This window comes from Hyperoodon ampullatus (genome assembly GCF_949752795.1).
Source record: "Hyperoodon ampullatus genome assembly, chromosome: 12".
In the NCBI taxonomy this organism is placed as follows: domain Eukaryota; kingdom Metazoa; phylum Chordata; class Mammalia; order Artiodactyla; family Ziphiidae; genus Hyperoodon; species Hyperoodon ampullatus.
In genome coordinates, this window is record NC_136925.1 from 73,038,982 (window position 1) to 73,055,254 (window position 16,273).

The 16,273-nt window shown below is 39.5% G+C and overlaps 1 protein-coding gene across 1 annotated transcript in view; it reads left to right on the plus strand.

Annotated features, from left to right (window-relative positions):
- The window catches only part of UST (uronyl 2-sulfotransferase), a gene marked incomplete at both ends in the record, with an annotated part of 296,437 nt that overhangs the window by 163,018 nt on the left and 117,146 nt on the right, over positions 1-16,273 (plus strand). The window contains one exon of the mRNA XM_079716162.1: positions 6,538-6,693. Coding sequence (XP_079572288.1) covers positions 6,538-6,693 — 156 coding nt within the window. The remainder of the gene's footprint in view (positions 1-6,537; positions 6,694-16,273) is intronic.

Below are 16,273 nucleotides of genomic sequence, written 5' to 3' on the forward strand. Positions count from 1 at the left end.
CCTAGACTTTCAGTTAGTCTAAGAGTGGAGCCCAGAAATCTGGAGTTTTAAAAGCTCCATAGGTAATTCAAATATATAGCCATTTGGGAACCACAGCTTGTCACATACTATATTAAATATCATTTTGCAAAGACTTAAAAGCAGGATTGATGTTCATTCTTCCAACAAGACCAGTCCGCAGGGAGACCTATAATCATGGACTATGAAAGTCTAGGTGCAGACCAAGTTTGCTTTTTACCTAAAAAGTCTTCTTTCCCCACCCCATTTCAAACCTGGGAGAAGCTGTTGAATTGTGGATGTCATCTGGTGGTATTTACTGTTGTGCTTAGGATTTTGGACAGACTTCTGTTTATTGGGCATGTTCCACACAAGTCTGTCAGGCCCTGGGGATTTGTGGCATTTGCAGAACTTACAAGGCAGGCAACATAAAAATATATAATTCATAGAGTGAAATATTTTGGAGCTCCCTTTGCTTTTACAAATTGGCTATAAAATAGAAACCACAGACATAACATTCGTATAACCATAGTTGCCAAGAATGAAGAATCATTTGGGGTGGGGGGGTGAGGGTTTTTGTTGTGTACTTCTTTGTAGGACACTCAAAGAAAGAGTAAGTATTCAAAATTTATGTGCAAATGATAATAGGAACATTAAAGTTGAGATGCCTGACAATTGGCAAATATCTGTTGAAGAAAACAGGGATTTGAGGTTGATCTTAAGAGGTCTTTAGGCGTCTTTTCACAGTTGTTAAGTTTACCATTTGCTTGTCTTGATAGACATTTCAAGTGCATTTAGGATTTTATATATATTTTACTATGACTTATTGCTTCCTGTTTTTTCCTTTCCTGGTGAAGTGGGTCACAATATCTAAGGCAGCTGTGACTGCCTATGATAGATTAGGGGAAGGAATAAAGGGAAAACTATATCCTACTCTTCTCCCATTAGCTGCTCTGACACTCTGGGCTTACATTAGCTTATAAAATCTGTCCAGAGGAAGGAGAAAGAGAGGCCAGTCGACTCCTGTCAGTTCCAGCTGAGGATCTGGGGATATAAGTAATGGATGAGTAATGCCCGATGATACACGTTGTGATAGTTGACTGTTGAACAGTAGCATTTAATGAGGTTGGACACATTCAAGACATGACAAAAAGAAAGAGCATCTCTGTTGCAGAAGCCAAACTAGAGGTCATTTTCACCCTTTGGTGTGGTAGTCTATTAAATAGAGTGTCGTTTTGGGGTCAGGAGAGCTGCAAGCTGGGCTTTAGTTGTTACGTGCCACTTTTTGGCTTTGTCGCCTTGAACATGCCAAATGATCTCTCTGGCCTCGTTTTATTCACCTAAATATAGTGCTACTATCTACCTCACAGAGTACTCGAGAGGGTGAAAAGACAAGGTCAAGGTAAAGACAGGGTAAAGCTCTAGCCCAGTCAAACGCAGATTGGGCTGGGGATGGGGGTGATAGGGGTGGGCGTGCAGGGCGGGGAGGGAGTTGGAATGGATGGATTAGTCCACATTGCCTCTAGACCTCAAACCCTGTCATTCTGTGAATCTATGATCTTTGGGACAGGGGAGGGCACACAGGAGAGTCACTTAGGTGCTATGAATGATGCTTAAATCATTTGATAATTTAAACTCCTAGAGAAAGGCACAATAGAGTGAAGACAATTATGCTATTTGATTCACTATCTCTAACAAGGATTGAAAGAATTTACATGGCACAGAGCCTGGGACAGGGCCTTTTGTCATCAACAAAAGATGACAGTGATTGGTAAAGCAGACCTCAGGAGCAAATTTATAGTTCTACCAAAAGCAGGGATGAATCAACTTGTTGCCGTTGTTAATTTTAACACCTTATCCCAAACCACCAAATCAACACATTGATTTGGCCTGACTAAATTTGCTAATTTCCAGTGGATTCTATAGGTTTTTAGAAAAGGACCTAAGAGCCCCACCCTAAATTTGAGAGAGGTTTATGTTTGTGATGGTGTATGCTGTGTCTTTAAAGGTCACAAGACTGCTTCCAGAAGCTTTATCTGAAAACACAGTTCCTAGTTCTATCTTTATACTCTGTAGCTGTACATTGGCATTTAAATAAATGGTAAAATTAGAGTCACATTGGGGATTTTTCAAACGTTTTTGTAGATATAGCTATTTTTTTCAAATATCATTTGAATGATGCAGGGATTTTTGTTTTTATATGTGTTCTTTTTAAATATCAGATATTTATAATCATTATTTGGGAGCTTCCCACAAAACTAATGAAAGAATTGGAGTGAACGTATTTTTAAAAACTTAACTAACCAATAACCCAAAGGTAAATAACATCCTTAGCTCTTAGCAAAAGAGAGTAGGTAGATATTAAGCCTGCTACTGTGTTGATTACCCAAGAAATTCAGGAGAAATTAAGTGTTTCCATCTAAGGTTTCTAAGTGCCTCTGTTCTTCATCTAAATCTTCTAAGATATACTCTGCACTCTTAAAATAAAGTGCTTAATATGTGGTAACTCACATCTTCTAGGTCATCAATTTAGTCATAACAAATTCTCCCTTGCTGTTCTATGCTGGGCTAGAAGACAGGGAAAAATGCACTCACCCAATTCTTGAACAGTTTAATTCCTGAAAGAAATTAAAATTTGTGTTTATTTTGGCAGCTTTGTCACAACCATAGTCTATCCCCCAGCCCGGTTATTACGGAAAATCCAACTTACAAACACTATTAATATCATTCTATTAAACATGAAGCCCAGTTCAACCTCGTTGGGTCATAACCTCATAAAGTCAGAACTAAATAATTTATCTGAATATCTGAACTTCTGCAGTCATTGCCAGAGAACAGACTTTTGGGGTGCTCACTGACTGAACCATAAGTAAAATGACCTATTATAATCATGGTCTTTTACCCTGATGACTTGTATTAGCATTTGGTCAGAAAAATCAGAGCTGCATTGGAAGATTCTCCTGGTCTCACAGTTTACTGGAATCACTGCGTTAGTGTTAAACAGTACATTAAACCTATCAGAGCTGCCAAGAACCAATCGATGTCTGTTGAGACCCTGTGTATCCACGGCATTTTCTAGGTGCTGTGAGGACACATAATAGAACATACTGACTGGCCCTAAGGAAACAAAGTACTGCTCATTTAAAAAATATATATATATGAAGAATTATATCAAAATGGTACATGACTGGTTGCTAAGTGAGTGATATAATTATTATATTTTACTCCAATGACAATTAGCCTTCACTCCAAATTTACGAAACGCTGCTCCGCATATAAAACATTTTAGGAAATTAAACCTAGAATTACAAAGGCAAAAATTCAAGTTGCATACCATAGGCAAGTTTGGGGCATGTTTATGTTTATATGTACTATATTCTTTAGCTTTGGGCCTCTTTATGGCCTTCTGTTATGGATATGTGCTGAATGAAGGAATCTTTTGATTATCATTCGTTAATTATTGCTCAATGCTGAGCATTCAAAATGGAAATAATATCTTTATTGGGGATATAAATATTTAATCAGATACTTGTTATAATTACTTCTTAGTCTATCAGAATCGTCATAACTGGGCAATTAAAAGAGAAAAAGAAATAAAACGCGTCCATATTGGAAAGGAAGAAGTAAAACTATCTCTATTTGCAGATGACATGATCACATATTTTGAAAATCCTAAAGAATCCACACCAAAAAACTATTAAAGCTAACAAATGAGTTCAGCAAGATTGGAGGATACAAGATCAATATACAAAAATCAATTGTATTTCTATCAGCTAACAGTCAATCCAAAAACTAAATTAAGAAAACAATTCCATTTATAGTAGCATCAAAAAATAAATAAAAGGATTGTAAGGCTTCTACACTGAAAATTGCAACACATCAATGAAACAAATTAAAGGAAAATCCAGTAAGTGGAAAGACATCCATATTCATGGATTGGAAGACTTAATATTATTAAAATGGCAATAGTCCCCATATTGATCTACAGATTCAACACAATCCCTATCAAAATCTCAACTGCCTTTTTTGCAGAAATTGATAAGCTGATCCTAAAATTCATACCGAAATGCAAGGGACCCAGAATAGCCAAAACAATCTTGAAGAAGAAGAACACAGTTGCAGGGATTCACCCTTCCCGATTTCAAAACTTATAACAAAGAAATAGTAATCAAAATTCTGTGGTCCTCAATGTTCACTGCAGCTCTATTTACAATAGCCAGGACATGGAAGCAACCTAAGTGTCCATCGACAGATGAATGGACAAAGAAGATGTGGCACATATATACAATGGAATATTAGCCATAAAAAGAAACCAAATTGAGTTATTTGTAGTGAGGTAGATGGACCTAGAATCTGTCATACAGAGTGAAGTAAGTCAGAAAGAGAAAAACAAATACCATATGCTAACACATATATATGGAATCTAAAAAAAAAAAAAAAGGTTATGAAGAACCTAGGGGCAGGACCGGAATTAAGACGCAGACATAGAGAATGGACTTGAGGACACGGGGAGGGGGAAGGGTAAGCTGGGGCGAAGTGAGAGAGTGTCATGGACATTATACACTACCAAATGTAAAAGAGATAGCTAGTGGGAAGCAGCTGCATAGCACAGGGAGATCAGCTCAGTGCTTTGTGACCACCTAGAGGGGTGGGATGGGGGGGGAGGGAGGGAGACGCAAGAGGGAGGAGATATGGGAACATATGTATATGTATAGCTGATTCACTTTGTTATAAAGCAGAAACTAACACACTGTTGTAAAGCAATATTACTCCAATAAAGATGTTAAAAAAAAAAAAAGATTCTGTGGTACTGGCATAAGGATAAAAACATATGGATCAATGGAATAGAATTGAGAGTCCAGAAATAAACCCATAAATTTATACTTAGTGGATTTTCAGTGAGGTACCAAACAGTTAAATGGAGAAAAAAACCAATATTTTCAATAAATGTTGCTGAGGCAAATGGATATTCACATGCAAAACAATGAAGTTAGGTCACTAGCTCACACCATACACAAAATTAACTCAAAATGAGTCAAAGACCTACATGTTAGCACTAAGACTATAAAACTTCTAGGAGAAAACACAAGTGTATACTTTGTGGCTTTGGCAGTGGTTCCTTAGATATGATACCGAAAGCATGGGCAACCAAAGAAATATTAGATAAATTGGACTCCATTAAGATTAAAAGCTTGTGTTTTGACACTATCAAGAAAGTGAAAAGGCAATCCATAAAATGGGAGAATATATTTGCAGATCGTATATTTGCAAATCCAGAAAAAATATAAAACTTAAAACTCAACAATAAAAAAACCCCCAATTTTAAAATGGGCAAAGGATTTGAATAGACATTTCTCCAAAGAAATTGTACAAATGGCCAATAAATACATGAAATATGCTCAACATCATTAGTCATCAGGGAAATGCAAATCAAAACCACAATGAGATACCGCTTCACACCCATTAGGATGGCTATAATAATAATAAAAAAAAACAGGCAATAACAAGTGTGGGCAAGGATGTGGAGAAACTGAAACTCTCATACATTGCTGGTGGGAATATAAAATGGTGCAGCTGTATTAAAAATAGTTTGGCAGTTCTTCAAAAGATTAAACGTAGAGTTACCATATGATCCAGCATTTCCACTCCTAGGATTTACTCAAGGTGAATCAAAAACATGTCTCCACAAAGACTTATAGACAAACGTTCATAGCAGCATTATTCATAGTAGGCAAAAGGTGGAAACAATCCAAATGTCCATCAACTGATGAGTGTATAAACATACAGTATATCCATACAATGTAATATTATTCAGCCATATAAAGAGATGAAGTACATACTTCACACTACAACACTGATAAACCTTAAAAACATTATGCTCAGTGAAAGAAGCCCGACACAAAAGGCCACATATCCTATGGTTCCTTTTATATGAGATGTTCAGAATGCTTTAGGCAAAGCCATAGAGCCAGAAAGTAGATAAATGGTTTCAATGGATCAAGGTAATGAGGTAAATGGAAGTGACTGCTATGGGTATGGAGTTTCTTTTCAAACGCTCTGGAATTAGGTAGTGGTGATGGTTCACAATTTTGTGAATATACTGAAACTCACTGAATGTATACTTTAAAAGGGTGAATTTTATTTTATGGAAATTATGTCTCAATTTTTTAAATTACTATATTTCTCTTGAGCAGTCTACAGATTAAGTTCTGATAAAGCATAATGTAACTTGCAAAAGAACACGATCATTAAAGCACATATTTACATACTTTGTTCCTAAGAAAAAAACAACAGCAGTTTCACAATCAGTATTATAGAGGGCATGAAATTTTACCAGTGTTAAGTATCAGGGCAGATGGATAAGGAGTCCAGCGTTTCTCTCAAGTTATGCTGTGAAGGTAAATACGAGTTCATCGCTTCCATTCTCTTGTTAGTTTCGTATGGACACTTCTCATTTAGATTGATGAGACATTTACTGTTCTGAAATTGAGGGATGTATTTTAACCCACACCCTCTCATTTGCTCTCCCGTTCTGCCCAGGCGCTACCTTTCCCGAGCCAGGTGGTGTACAACAGAGTTGGCAAGTGTGGCAGCCGGACCGTGGTCTTGCTTCTGAGAATCCTGTCAGAGAAGCACGGATTCAATTTGGTTACGTCAGACATTCACAACAAAACCAGACTTACCAAAAATGAACAAGTAAGTTGTCTCTGCCCGTGGTTAAGTTGTACTGCGCTGCAATTCATTTGTGTAATTAGTGGGTGCCTTCTGGAAGACCCTTTGAGTCCCTAACAGATGAATACCAAAGGTATAACGTCATACTGTGTTTCTGCCAGAGTGCGGAAGGAAATTTAAGTTAAGGGTTTGGACGGAAGTCTTCAAACCAGGAAGTTTCCCTGAAGGGATACTTTCATTAAGACCAATGAAGGCTAGGGTACGCTGGTCATTGTATATTTAGCTAACGTTAGCAATGCTTAAATATCAGAGAGTTACACCACTGAGCTATAAATAATGCTGACATTTGGGGAGCAAAAGTAAGAAAACTTTATTTTAATATTTCTTCCTCTGTGTTTTCTCACAAGTGTCCTAAGTCTTTATGGTTATCATAAAGAGAAAACCCTCTTTGGTCCAGGAATTTTGTTGGTTGATGGGGACATGAGCTTCCTATTATGGTAAGTTCAGGGGATCTTGAGTCTCCAAAACAGCTTTTGGCATATTCACTGGTAACAAAAGAATTACCCCGTTTCCCGGGAATAAATCTGCCTTAATACAGCTGAACCATACAAGGGTCATGCTGGTGGTCGTGTAGGGGTGCTAGGTTCTGCCAGGAAGCTCTACAGACAGATTCTACTTTGTAAGCGTACACGAAGTAGGCTTAACCATCTCCATTGAAATACTTTGCTAATGCAGAAAAGTTAGGCCTAGTGCTCCCACAACCATTTTACAGGGTCAAGTTTGTTAGCCTGCTCTCAGAAAGTTGCTTCGGTCCCCTTAGGTATTTAGCATGGATGAGTAGCCACCACTGTAAGTCAGGATTCTCCAGAGAACAGAACTAGTAGGATGGAGATATATCGATCGATAGATAGATAGGAATAAAGAAAAGGAGATGTACTATGAGGAACTGGCTCATGCAACAGTGGAGGCTGAGAAGTCCCACCATCTGCCATCTGCAAGTTGAAGGCCCAGGAAAGCCAGTGGTGTAATTGAGTCTGAGCTTGAGTGTGAAGGCCTGCAAACCAAGGGAGCCAATGATGTAAATCCCAGTCCAAGGGCAGGGGAATGTAAAGTGAGATGTCCCAGCTTAATCAGCGAGGCAGGAAAAAAAAAATCGACTTCCTCCTTCTTCCACATTTTGTTCTATTCAGGCCTTCGAGGGATTGGATAAGGCCCACCCATACTGGGGAGGGAAATCTACTTTACTGAGTCCACTGATTCAAATGCTCATCTCATCCAGAAACACCCTCACAGATACACCCAGAAATATTGTTTAATCTGGGCATCCCTTGGCCAGTCAAACTGACACATAAAATTAACCATCACACCACTCAGTGACAAGGTAAGTTTGGGGAATAAACAAGGTATATGGTTGACTGTCAGGTTGAGACCATAAGTATGGAAATTTCCACCCATGTCTGCTTCTTTCTGACATAATCTCCACCTTTGAGGCATTCAAAATCTCACACACAGAGGGAATATGCAATAAGCCTTCCTGTCTCTCTTATCACGGGGGATGGTAGGACTGTTTTAAGTGCATAACACAGCCAGCAGTACTTGCTATAAAGCCTGTATGTTTAGTGCTGTCCACAGTATAGAGATTAAAATGCCCATTCCTTTGGAAACTTCCATTAAAGAGTCTCTGAGTAACAAGTCTAAATAGTCATTATCAATGAGCAAAAAATATTTTGAGATTACCCCTTGCAGGTTCTGTAGTAGGTGCTCAATAGAAAAATGATATTTGGTGACATTTAAGGATATCACAGTTTATCAATAATTTCCATTGGGGTAGGTTCTCTTTGATTTCCTTACCTTACTGAAGAATGAATAAGATTAGGGCTGAAAGAAAGTGACTATAATAAATAGCCTATGCTATTTTCACTACCTGAAAGAGAGTGACCATAATAAATAGCCTATGCTCTTGCAATTTTATTATAAATATAAAATTTGGTTTTCTTTTGAGTCTTCGGGTCTGCTTATCAGGTTAGACTTAAATGTTCCTATGTGTGGAAACTATGCTCAGTTCTTGAAGCCTAACAAAACACAGTAGCTGGATTTTAGTTCCCAGTGCTGAAAAGTGTAACAACCCAGAGGGAGCAAAGTAACAAAAGTATTAGACCCTGAGATGTTCAGGAAGGCCCTAGAAGAGCAAGAACAAAATATGAAATTTAAATATACTGTGGGATCTTACACAAATCAACCTACTTTGTTTCCTATGAGGAACTGTCAAGGGAAGAATGTAGATTAAAAACGAAGAATAATTTACTATTGGTGCATGAACTGTTAAATCTTTCAGAAAGGGTTAAAGCCAAAGTCATCCTTCTTCTCTAAAATAGAGGTTAGCTCTCATCTGTTTGGAATGACTGGCTTGTCTAGAAGCCAGGGAATAGACTAGACAATCTTTTAAGGTTCTTTCCAGCCCTGTGATTCTGTGATATATTTATACAACTTCTACCGTAATCTGTGTATAATTAGTTGAAACATTTCTGATTCCTGTGGTCAGCGTGACCTAGAATATATTTCATTACTTAGTTATTCCAGATTCCTATTAAATTATAAGGCAAGTTTTAAAAACTTAAGGGAAAGGTAAAGATATGGTAGAAAAAAATGAATAAACAATTTTGATGTATTTAAAAACAAGCATAAGGATAGTGACAGTTGCCTCTCTGCAGCTAGCCGAGCAGGCTGTGACATACAGGGAGAGCCAGGAAATGCCAGGACAAAAAAAACCAAGTTTGAAGTAGCTCGAGAATGTTTAAAGAAACTCTTTTTCTTTGTTACGTGCATCCTTCTTCTAAAGTTTCAAAGTACATGAAACAAGCAAAGAAAAAAATACTCTTTTAACCTAACATATTCAAGAAATAATTTGTGGTGTGAATAGCTCCTCTTCTTGATAATTTATTAAAGGAAAAGGGGGTAAGTGATTTAGGAGACAAGTTAAAATTTTATAGTCAGTGTTTCTCAACATTAAAGAGTAGAACTCTGAAAATGTGTTTCCATGGAAATGCTGTTCTCTGGAGTTACTAACAATTCTGCTTCAGGTGCAGTATGAGTTAAACAGGCTCTTGTGGGCTGGCCCGGGAACTCTCTCCACCATGTAGAACATTTCTTTTAGGAGAAAATGTGTTCCAAGTTCCAAACTACTGACTTACAAATGAACTTCAGGAAAGTATCCACATATAAGGCTGGAATCATCTGTACCATTGCATTCATACACAGTGGCACCTCTCTGGGCCAGAGTCAAATTCACACATACATTTCTCCCTGGAGGGTAGCTGTCATCACACACACACACACACACACACACACACACACACACACACATCCCCATTCAGTACTAGATTTTAAAAATCTATTTAATGGGATAAAACACTGAGGGATTATTTAAAAGGAAAGAGAACATGAAAGACAGCAAATGTTAGAATGTCTATAAAAATCCCACTACATCTGCCCTTATAGAAATAGAAATGCCTTTGAAGTTAATATTTTAGAAAACTCTGCCTCAACAGAAGAACATGGACAGCTGGTGCTGGCCAAATGTTGGACCTTTGCAGGGCATATAATGCAAACCTAAGATGACATCATTTCATTTATGCTCTAAAACCGGATTTCAATTTCTTGGGCTAGTTTAGATAATTTCTTGGAAAATGGAGATTATGTACAATCTAAAAGATAAAGAACTATTTTTCCAGAAGACATGGGACGTGATTTCCAAAAGACTCATAACCAGCTTTGTTAATGGTCTGACCCTATCTTTCAGAACATTGCTCTAAGGATAACAAAAGTCAAAGTGTCACAGGCATATCACAGACATAAGAGTTCAAAATTATTTCATTCCTGTTGGAGAAAGGCAAAAATTGTTGGCATATGAGCCTAAAAGATGGAGAAAGCAAATACTTTTTCTATTTTTATTTATACTGAAGCTACTGAGGATTCCAAATTGCAAACAGCACCTACTCTGTGCTAATTGTTTTACTTCCTTATTTCATTTAACTCTTTTGGGCCTAAAACTATACCAGTGAGTGAGTATGATTTCCTATTTTATGGATGAGAAAACTAAGACAACCAGATGAAGTCACTTTCCAAATATAATAAAATGACTATCCATGGTACCTGGACTTGAACTTAGGCCCTCCCGAATCCAGGAGCCATTCTCCTAATGCAGTGGCTCTCTGCTCTGGCTGCACAGCAGAATACCCAGCAGAGCCTTTTGAAACATATAGTTGCAATGGCCCTTCTCCTGGAGATTCTAGGGTAGAGTCCAGGAAACTTTTTTTTGATCAAGTGCCACGGGAGTTACAGAGTTAAGGATCCCTTTCAAAACCATCATATCAGCATTTCCCTAAGTGTGTTACTGAGTATCCTAGTCCACTAAGACACTGAAAAAAAAGAAAATACCATGATTCAATAAATTGGGGAAATGTTGTCCCCTTGTCCCCCTCTAGGAAAGTCATGACAATTATTCATATTTTAAAGACTCTGAGAATGCTTTCAATTAAAAACAAAATGAAAAATCTGCTTAACCAGCTTTCACCTAGAGTTTCCCAGTCTTAGCTGGCCAGGGGACCCTTTAGGAGTGTTTGTGGCTCTCAGTTGCATCCCACAGGACTCTCACAGTTTGGAGCTGGTGGACCAGCCTACATGGTTCCATCAGCCATATCAGTAAAGGCTACTCTTTCACTATAAACTCCACATCTGCTCTGACTCTGTTCAACAGCCATACAAATGACTAAAATCTTGAAAAGTATTCAAAGGGTAGAGGAGACAGAGCCCCTACGTCTGTGTGCTCTAGATTGCTTTAGCCTCTTGGTCGGAAACAGAATTTCTTTATAGTGTTTTAACTTCCCTTCCCCACTGCTCTCACCCACTGCAAAGTCCAAGTCTGACTGTGACTACAAAGCATTGCGACTTGAGAAGAGGAAGTGCACCTAAAGAAACCGTGTTAGGTTTGGAAACGGTCTTAGGGCCACGGGGATTCCTCCTAGGCTTCCTTAAGCAGGGTCAACGGCCTCTGTTTAAAGGCAAAGGTTCACTCATTTGTTTTTGAGGCAGGTCTCGCCATTGCTTCTTTATCCATTGTGATGTATATTCATTGGGGACCTACTCTTATTGGTGTATACTGAGCACCAGACAGCACACTAGATGTTTGTGCATCTTACTTTAATCCTTTAAGCAACACTATTAGGAAAGTATTATCACCCTCTTTTATCGGAAAAAGTAAGTGCTCAAGAAGAATGTGGGAGAATAAGAATTGAAAGTGAACTGGGGTAAATCGTGGAGAACCTTGAATGTTAGGCTAAGGAGATAGAACATTATTCATGGGCAGTGGGAGGTTAATAAAAAAATTGGTTCTTAAGTATCATGGGCATCAGAGTCTTCTTGGGAGCTGTTTCACAACACATATTTCTAGGTCTTACTACAAAATACTGAGTTATATATACTCTTAATGGTGGAGCCCACATATTTGGATCACGGGGGGAAAAAACTCCCCAAGAGATGCTGATGCACAATTCTAGTGAAGAATCATTGCATGAAAGCCTCTAATTATTAGAAAGTTTTCTCTCTATTAAGGGGAATCCTCCACTAAGCAAGAAAAATTCCACTTTCACCTGAGAATCCCTCAAAACTCTGAAGACATCTTATTTCCCCTGAAGTCTTATTGAGGGGTGTCATCTCAGAAGCCTTACCCTTGCTTGAGACGTTTTGGAAAAGTCTCCTTAGAATGACCCTCAGAACTTCCTGACTTTAGAGTAGGCGGGATGTGTCCACAGGCATCAGAGGTGCTCCAGTCAGACTTTGGAAGCGAACCAAAAAGGTTAGCTGAGTCCGTCTCCAGGCCACAGGGCTAAGTTCACCCAGTTCTGCAAACGAGGTCTTATCTTGGAGTCCTATAGACAAAAGCTGCGTCTGCTAATGAAAACTCAGTGGAAAGAAAAGCGGGAAAAAGAAAGAAGCAACAAGGCCTGAAAAATTAAGACGTTTTCTCCTCTCCTTCCAGTTGTAGCCATGAGATTGATTTTTCTCTCTTCAGATGTAGCCTCTTAGCCTTGTTCACATCCTTGCTCCCCCTGGTGGTCTTCTTCTTCATTGCAGGCATGTGTTGCACTAACTGCACAGCCCCAACCTGAAGGTGGGAAGAACATCCTGCCTCCTGCAAGAAGGTCTTCCTCTTTGCAGGAGGAAGAGGGAAAGATAACCTGAGCCCACAGCCATCCTCCTGGCCTCTGAGGTTAAAGGACCAAGGAGTACTCCTCTGAGCTACTCCTTATTTGGCTTTGCTGTGTGAAAACATGCTTTTCTTTCATTTAAGATTTGTGCAAAATTATAGGGCATCCAGTTGTTCACGAGTGACACAAGAAGTCAGATCAGAGTAGGGTCAATACTCTGCCAGTTACCGCTGACGAGCATTTCCCAAAGAAGTCTTTTACTAACCAGCTGTGTTTGTAGAACTGCAGTGTAAAGGTTTTCTGCTCTATCATCTCAGTCAGTTAGGTTGACAGCGAAAGATTAAAAGCTACTGCCTGGCATATCCTCTGCATTATAAATTCTGTTTGATGCATGCCTCATTTTTTAAACTTCAGTTCTGTCTCATTCTCAGATGTGCTGTGATTTAACTTCTGCATTTAGATCCATTCCGTTACATAGTTCCTTTTCTTTCTTTTTTCTTTTTTCTTTTTTTAGTATTTTAAATTCATTCCTGGCTTGTTATAATACACTGTTTTCCTACCTAGAACTTTAAAAAATATTCTCTCTGATATTTTAATGCTATTTTAAAAAATTATTTTTAATGCATTTCCACCTGTTAGAACTTTCTTTAAATTTTTTAGCCCATCACATAAAAGGTAGAAAATTCATATCCCCGTAAACCCTCTTTAGTCTCCAGAGTTGTTTTGCTAACCGACCCCTTCCTCCCTTTTTAACAGGTTATATATAGATTGGAAAGCAGTGGGAATGATAAGGAGATTGTAGCTTAGTGATAAGTAGCAGGATTTTTGGTGTCAGGCAGACTTGGATTTGAATCCTGGCTCCAACTTTTTCTAGTGGTGCCTCAGTTTCTTAACCTGTAAACCCTGGATAATAATACTGAACTCACGGAGTCGTTTGAAGACGAAATAACGGTATGTGTATAAAGAGCATCTCGATACAGTTCATAGCCTGGGAACCACTCAGAAAATGTTAGTTTGTTTGGTGTTGTTACATCCTAAATGTTGTAGTAGTAAAACTGTTAACTCCACGTGACACCACGGTAATGAAGGCACAGATCTGCCCCAGAAAGGCTGAATTCATTGCCTTCGTGCTAATTCTGTCTTCAGGGAACTGTATATTTCTTAACTCCAAAAAAAATTTTTTAAAGAGGGTACTTCGTTGCATAAACAATTATGGGTATGTCTTCTATGTAGGCACCTGGGCTTGGCTTTCTGGGGGAGAAATAAAACCTGACCACAACCCTCAAGGAGCTTTCAAGCTGGTTCAAAGCCAGCACTCAAGCTCAGCTATAATGTAACATAAACAGATCATGTCCTGGAAAATTCTCAAAGTGCTGTGGGAAGTTAAAGAAGGCAGTGTCATCTCTACCCAAAGATGTTTGAAACCAAACCCATGTTCCCTCACTTCTGGAGCCAGATTGCTTCCTCCTGCAGTGTTCCCCGTCTCCACCAATGGGTGCCACCACATGTTCAGGTCCCAGCCAGGACTCTGAGAAGGAAGCTCTGTTGACCACACCCTCTCCTTCCCTTCTGCTGCCACAAGGCTCAGCAGATTCTCCCTCTTTAATGTTCCCAAATCTCTCCATTTATTTTCACTTCCATGCACTTCATTCCGTGGTTCTGAAGCTGTTAATCCGTAGACTCTCCTGGTGGGCTTGTTAAAACGCGGATTGATGGGCCCCACCTCCAGAGTTTCTCCTAATTCCGTAGGTGTGGAATGAGGCCTGAGGATCTGCATTCTTGTTGGACACATGTCCGGTTGATGCTGATGCTGTGGGTTTGGGACCCACACTAAGAAGTGATGCGTTCATGACCTCACCATTTCCTGTTGGGATTACTGCCGTCTTCCCAGCTAAGCTTTCTGCCTCTCTAATCCTCACCCTCTTCTTCTTCACATTCTCCACCTGACCTTAGATCTGAGAGAAAAAAAAGTCTTTTCTGGCTGTGGACTGCCCAGAGGATAAATGTCAAAATCCTTCGTGTGACCTGAAAGACTGTCAATTGCCCAGCTCCTACCTTCCTCTCTGGTTATCTACTGCCTTGCTGATCCCGTGCCTGACCTCCTGGCAGTTTTAATATCCATGTCATTTTCGTGTTTTGTCCTTTGCATCCACTGTTCACTCTGTCTGCCATGCTGCGAGTCCCTTTCTTCACTTGTTAACTCCTGTGGGTCCTTGCAAACCACTTAGAAACACCTCCGTGGGGAAACATCACCTCTCCATCTGCAAGCAGGGACAGGTGCCTCACCTCCATGCCTTCTACCCCATGGTGATTATCACATGATGATCCCTGCCTGCTCGTCCACTTCTCCCCCAAGACTCTGAGCTTCCTGAAAGCAAGAACCAAATCTTTTATCTCTATAGCCACAACCCGGAGTGGCACATTGCCTGACAGAGTTGGAAATCAACAGATGGTGAATGAAAGGAGACATCCAGGAAGGCTACTGGGAGGAAGCGAGCATTTTAGCCAGATGTAAAAGTGATTAGGATTTGGACATGCAGAGAGAAGAGGAAGAACATTCTATAAGAAGAATCTTGAGCCTGAGCTTGGACATCAGTCTTGGACATGGTGTGAGGAAGGAATATGGAGGAGTCTAGCTTGGCTGGCCACAGGATGTGGGGTCTTGAGAGCCAGCTGAGGGAGATAGTAAAGACAGAATTAACATGACTCAGCAAGGGATTGAATATGGGAGTTCAGGAAAGACCCAGATCAAATGCGAGGATGTGGAGAGTACCATTAACTGGAAAAGGAGTGAAGATGCGTGAAGATCAAGAGTGTGGTTTTGGCCGGGGTAGATTTGGGAACATCATTAGGACACATTCCACTGTCTTGTCTTTATGTGTCTTCCCACTGATCTTATTCAGGTTTTGATGTCCAGGGCTTAGTAAGCACCCAATAAATGCTGAATGAATGAATGCAGTGGATTTAAAATAAAGGCCAGCAGTGGTCCTGCATGAGCCAAGGAAAAGGAGACTTAGTTTCTTTGATAATTTTAGGTAGTGCCATTGCCACCCATGCAGATAAGAGTCGAACGAGATAAAAGGCAGGCTGCTGGCAGCAATGAGAAGACCAAGAGGAAACTTAGGTGATGACCAGCGGGGGCTCAGGAGACAGTCGCTTGTCACTAGACATGGGGAAAGTTAGCGTTTGTGAAGACCATCATGTGATACCATGAACCTGATGTCTTATGGTACTTCACGTGGGTTTTCCTATTTGGTGTGCGGGTCAAATGCATGAGAGCTGAGATGTACTCTCTGACTTCCCTGTACTAATGCAATAAATGCGAGCATTAGTAACCTTTATTCTTTGTTTAAAGATACGTCTCGAATGAGTTATACATTGTCACTGCTAATCCATTT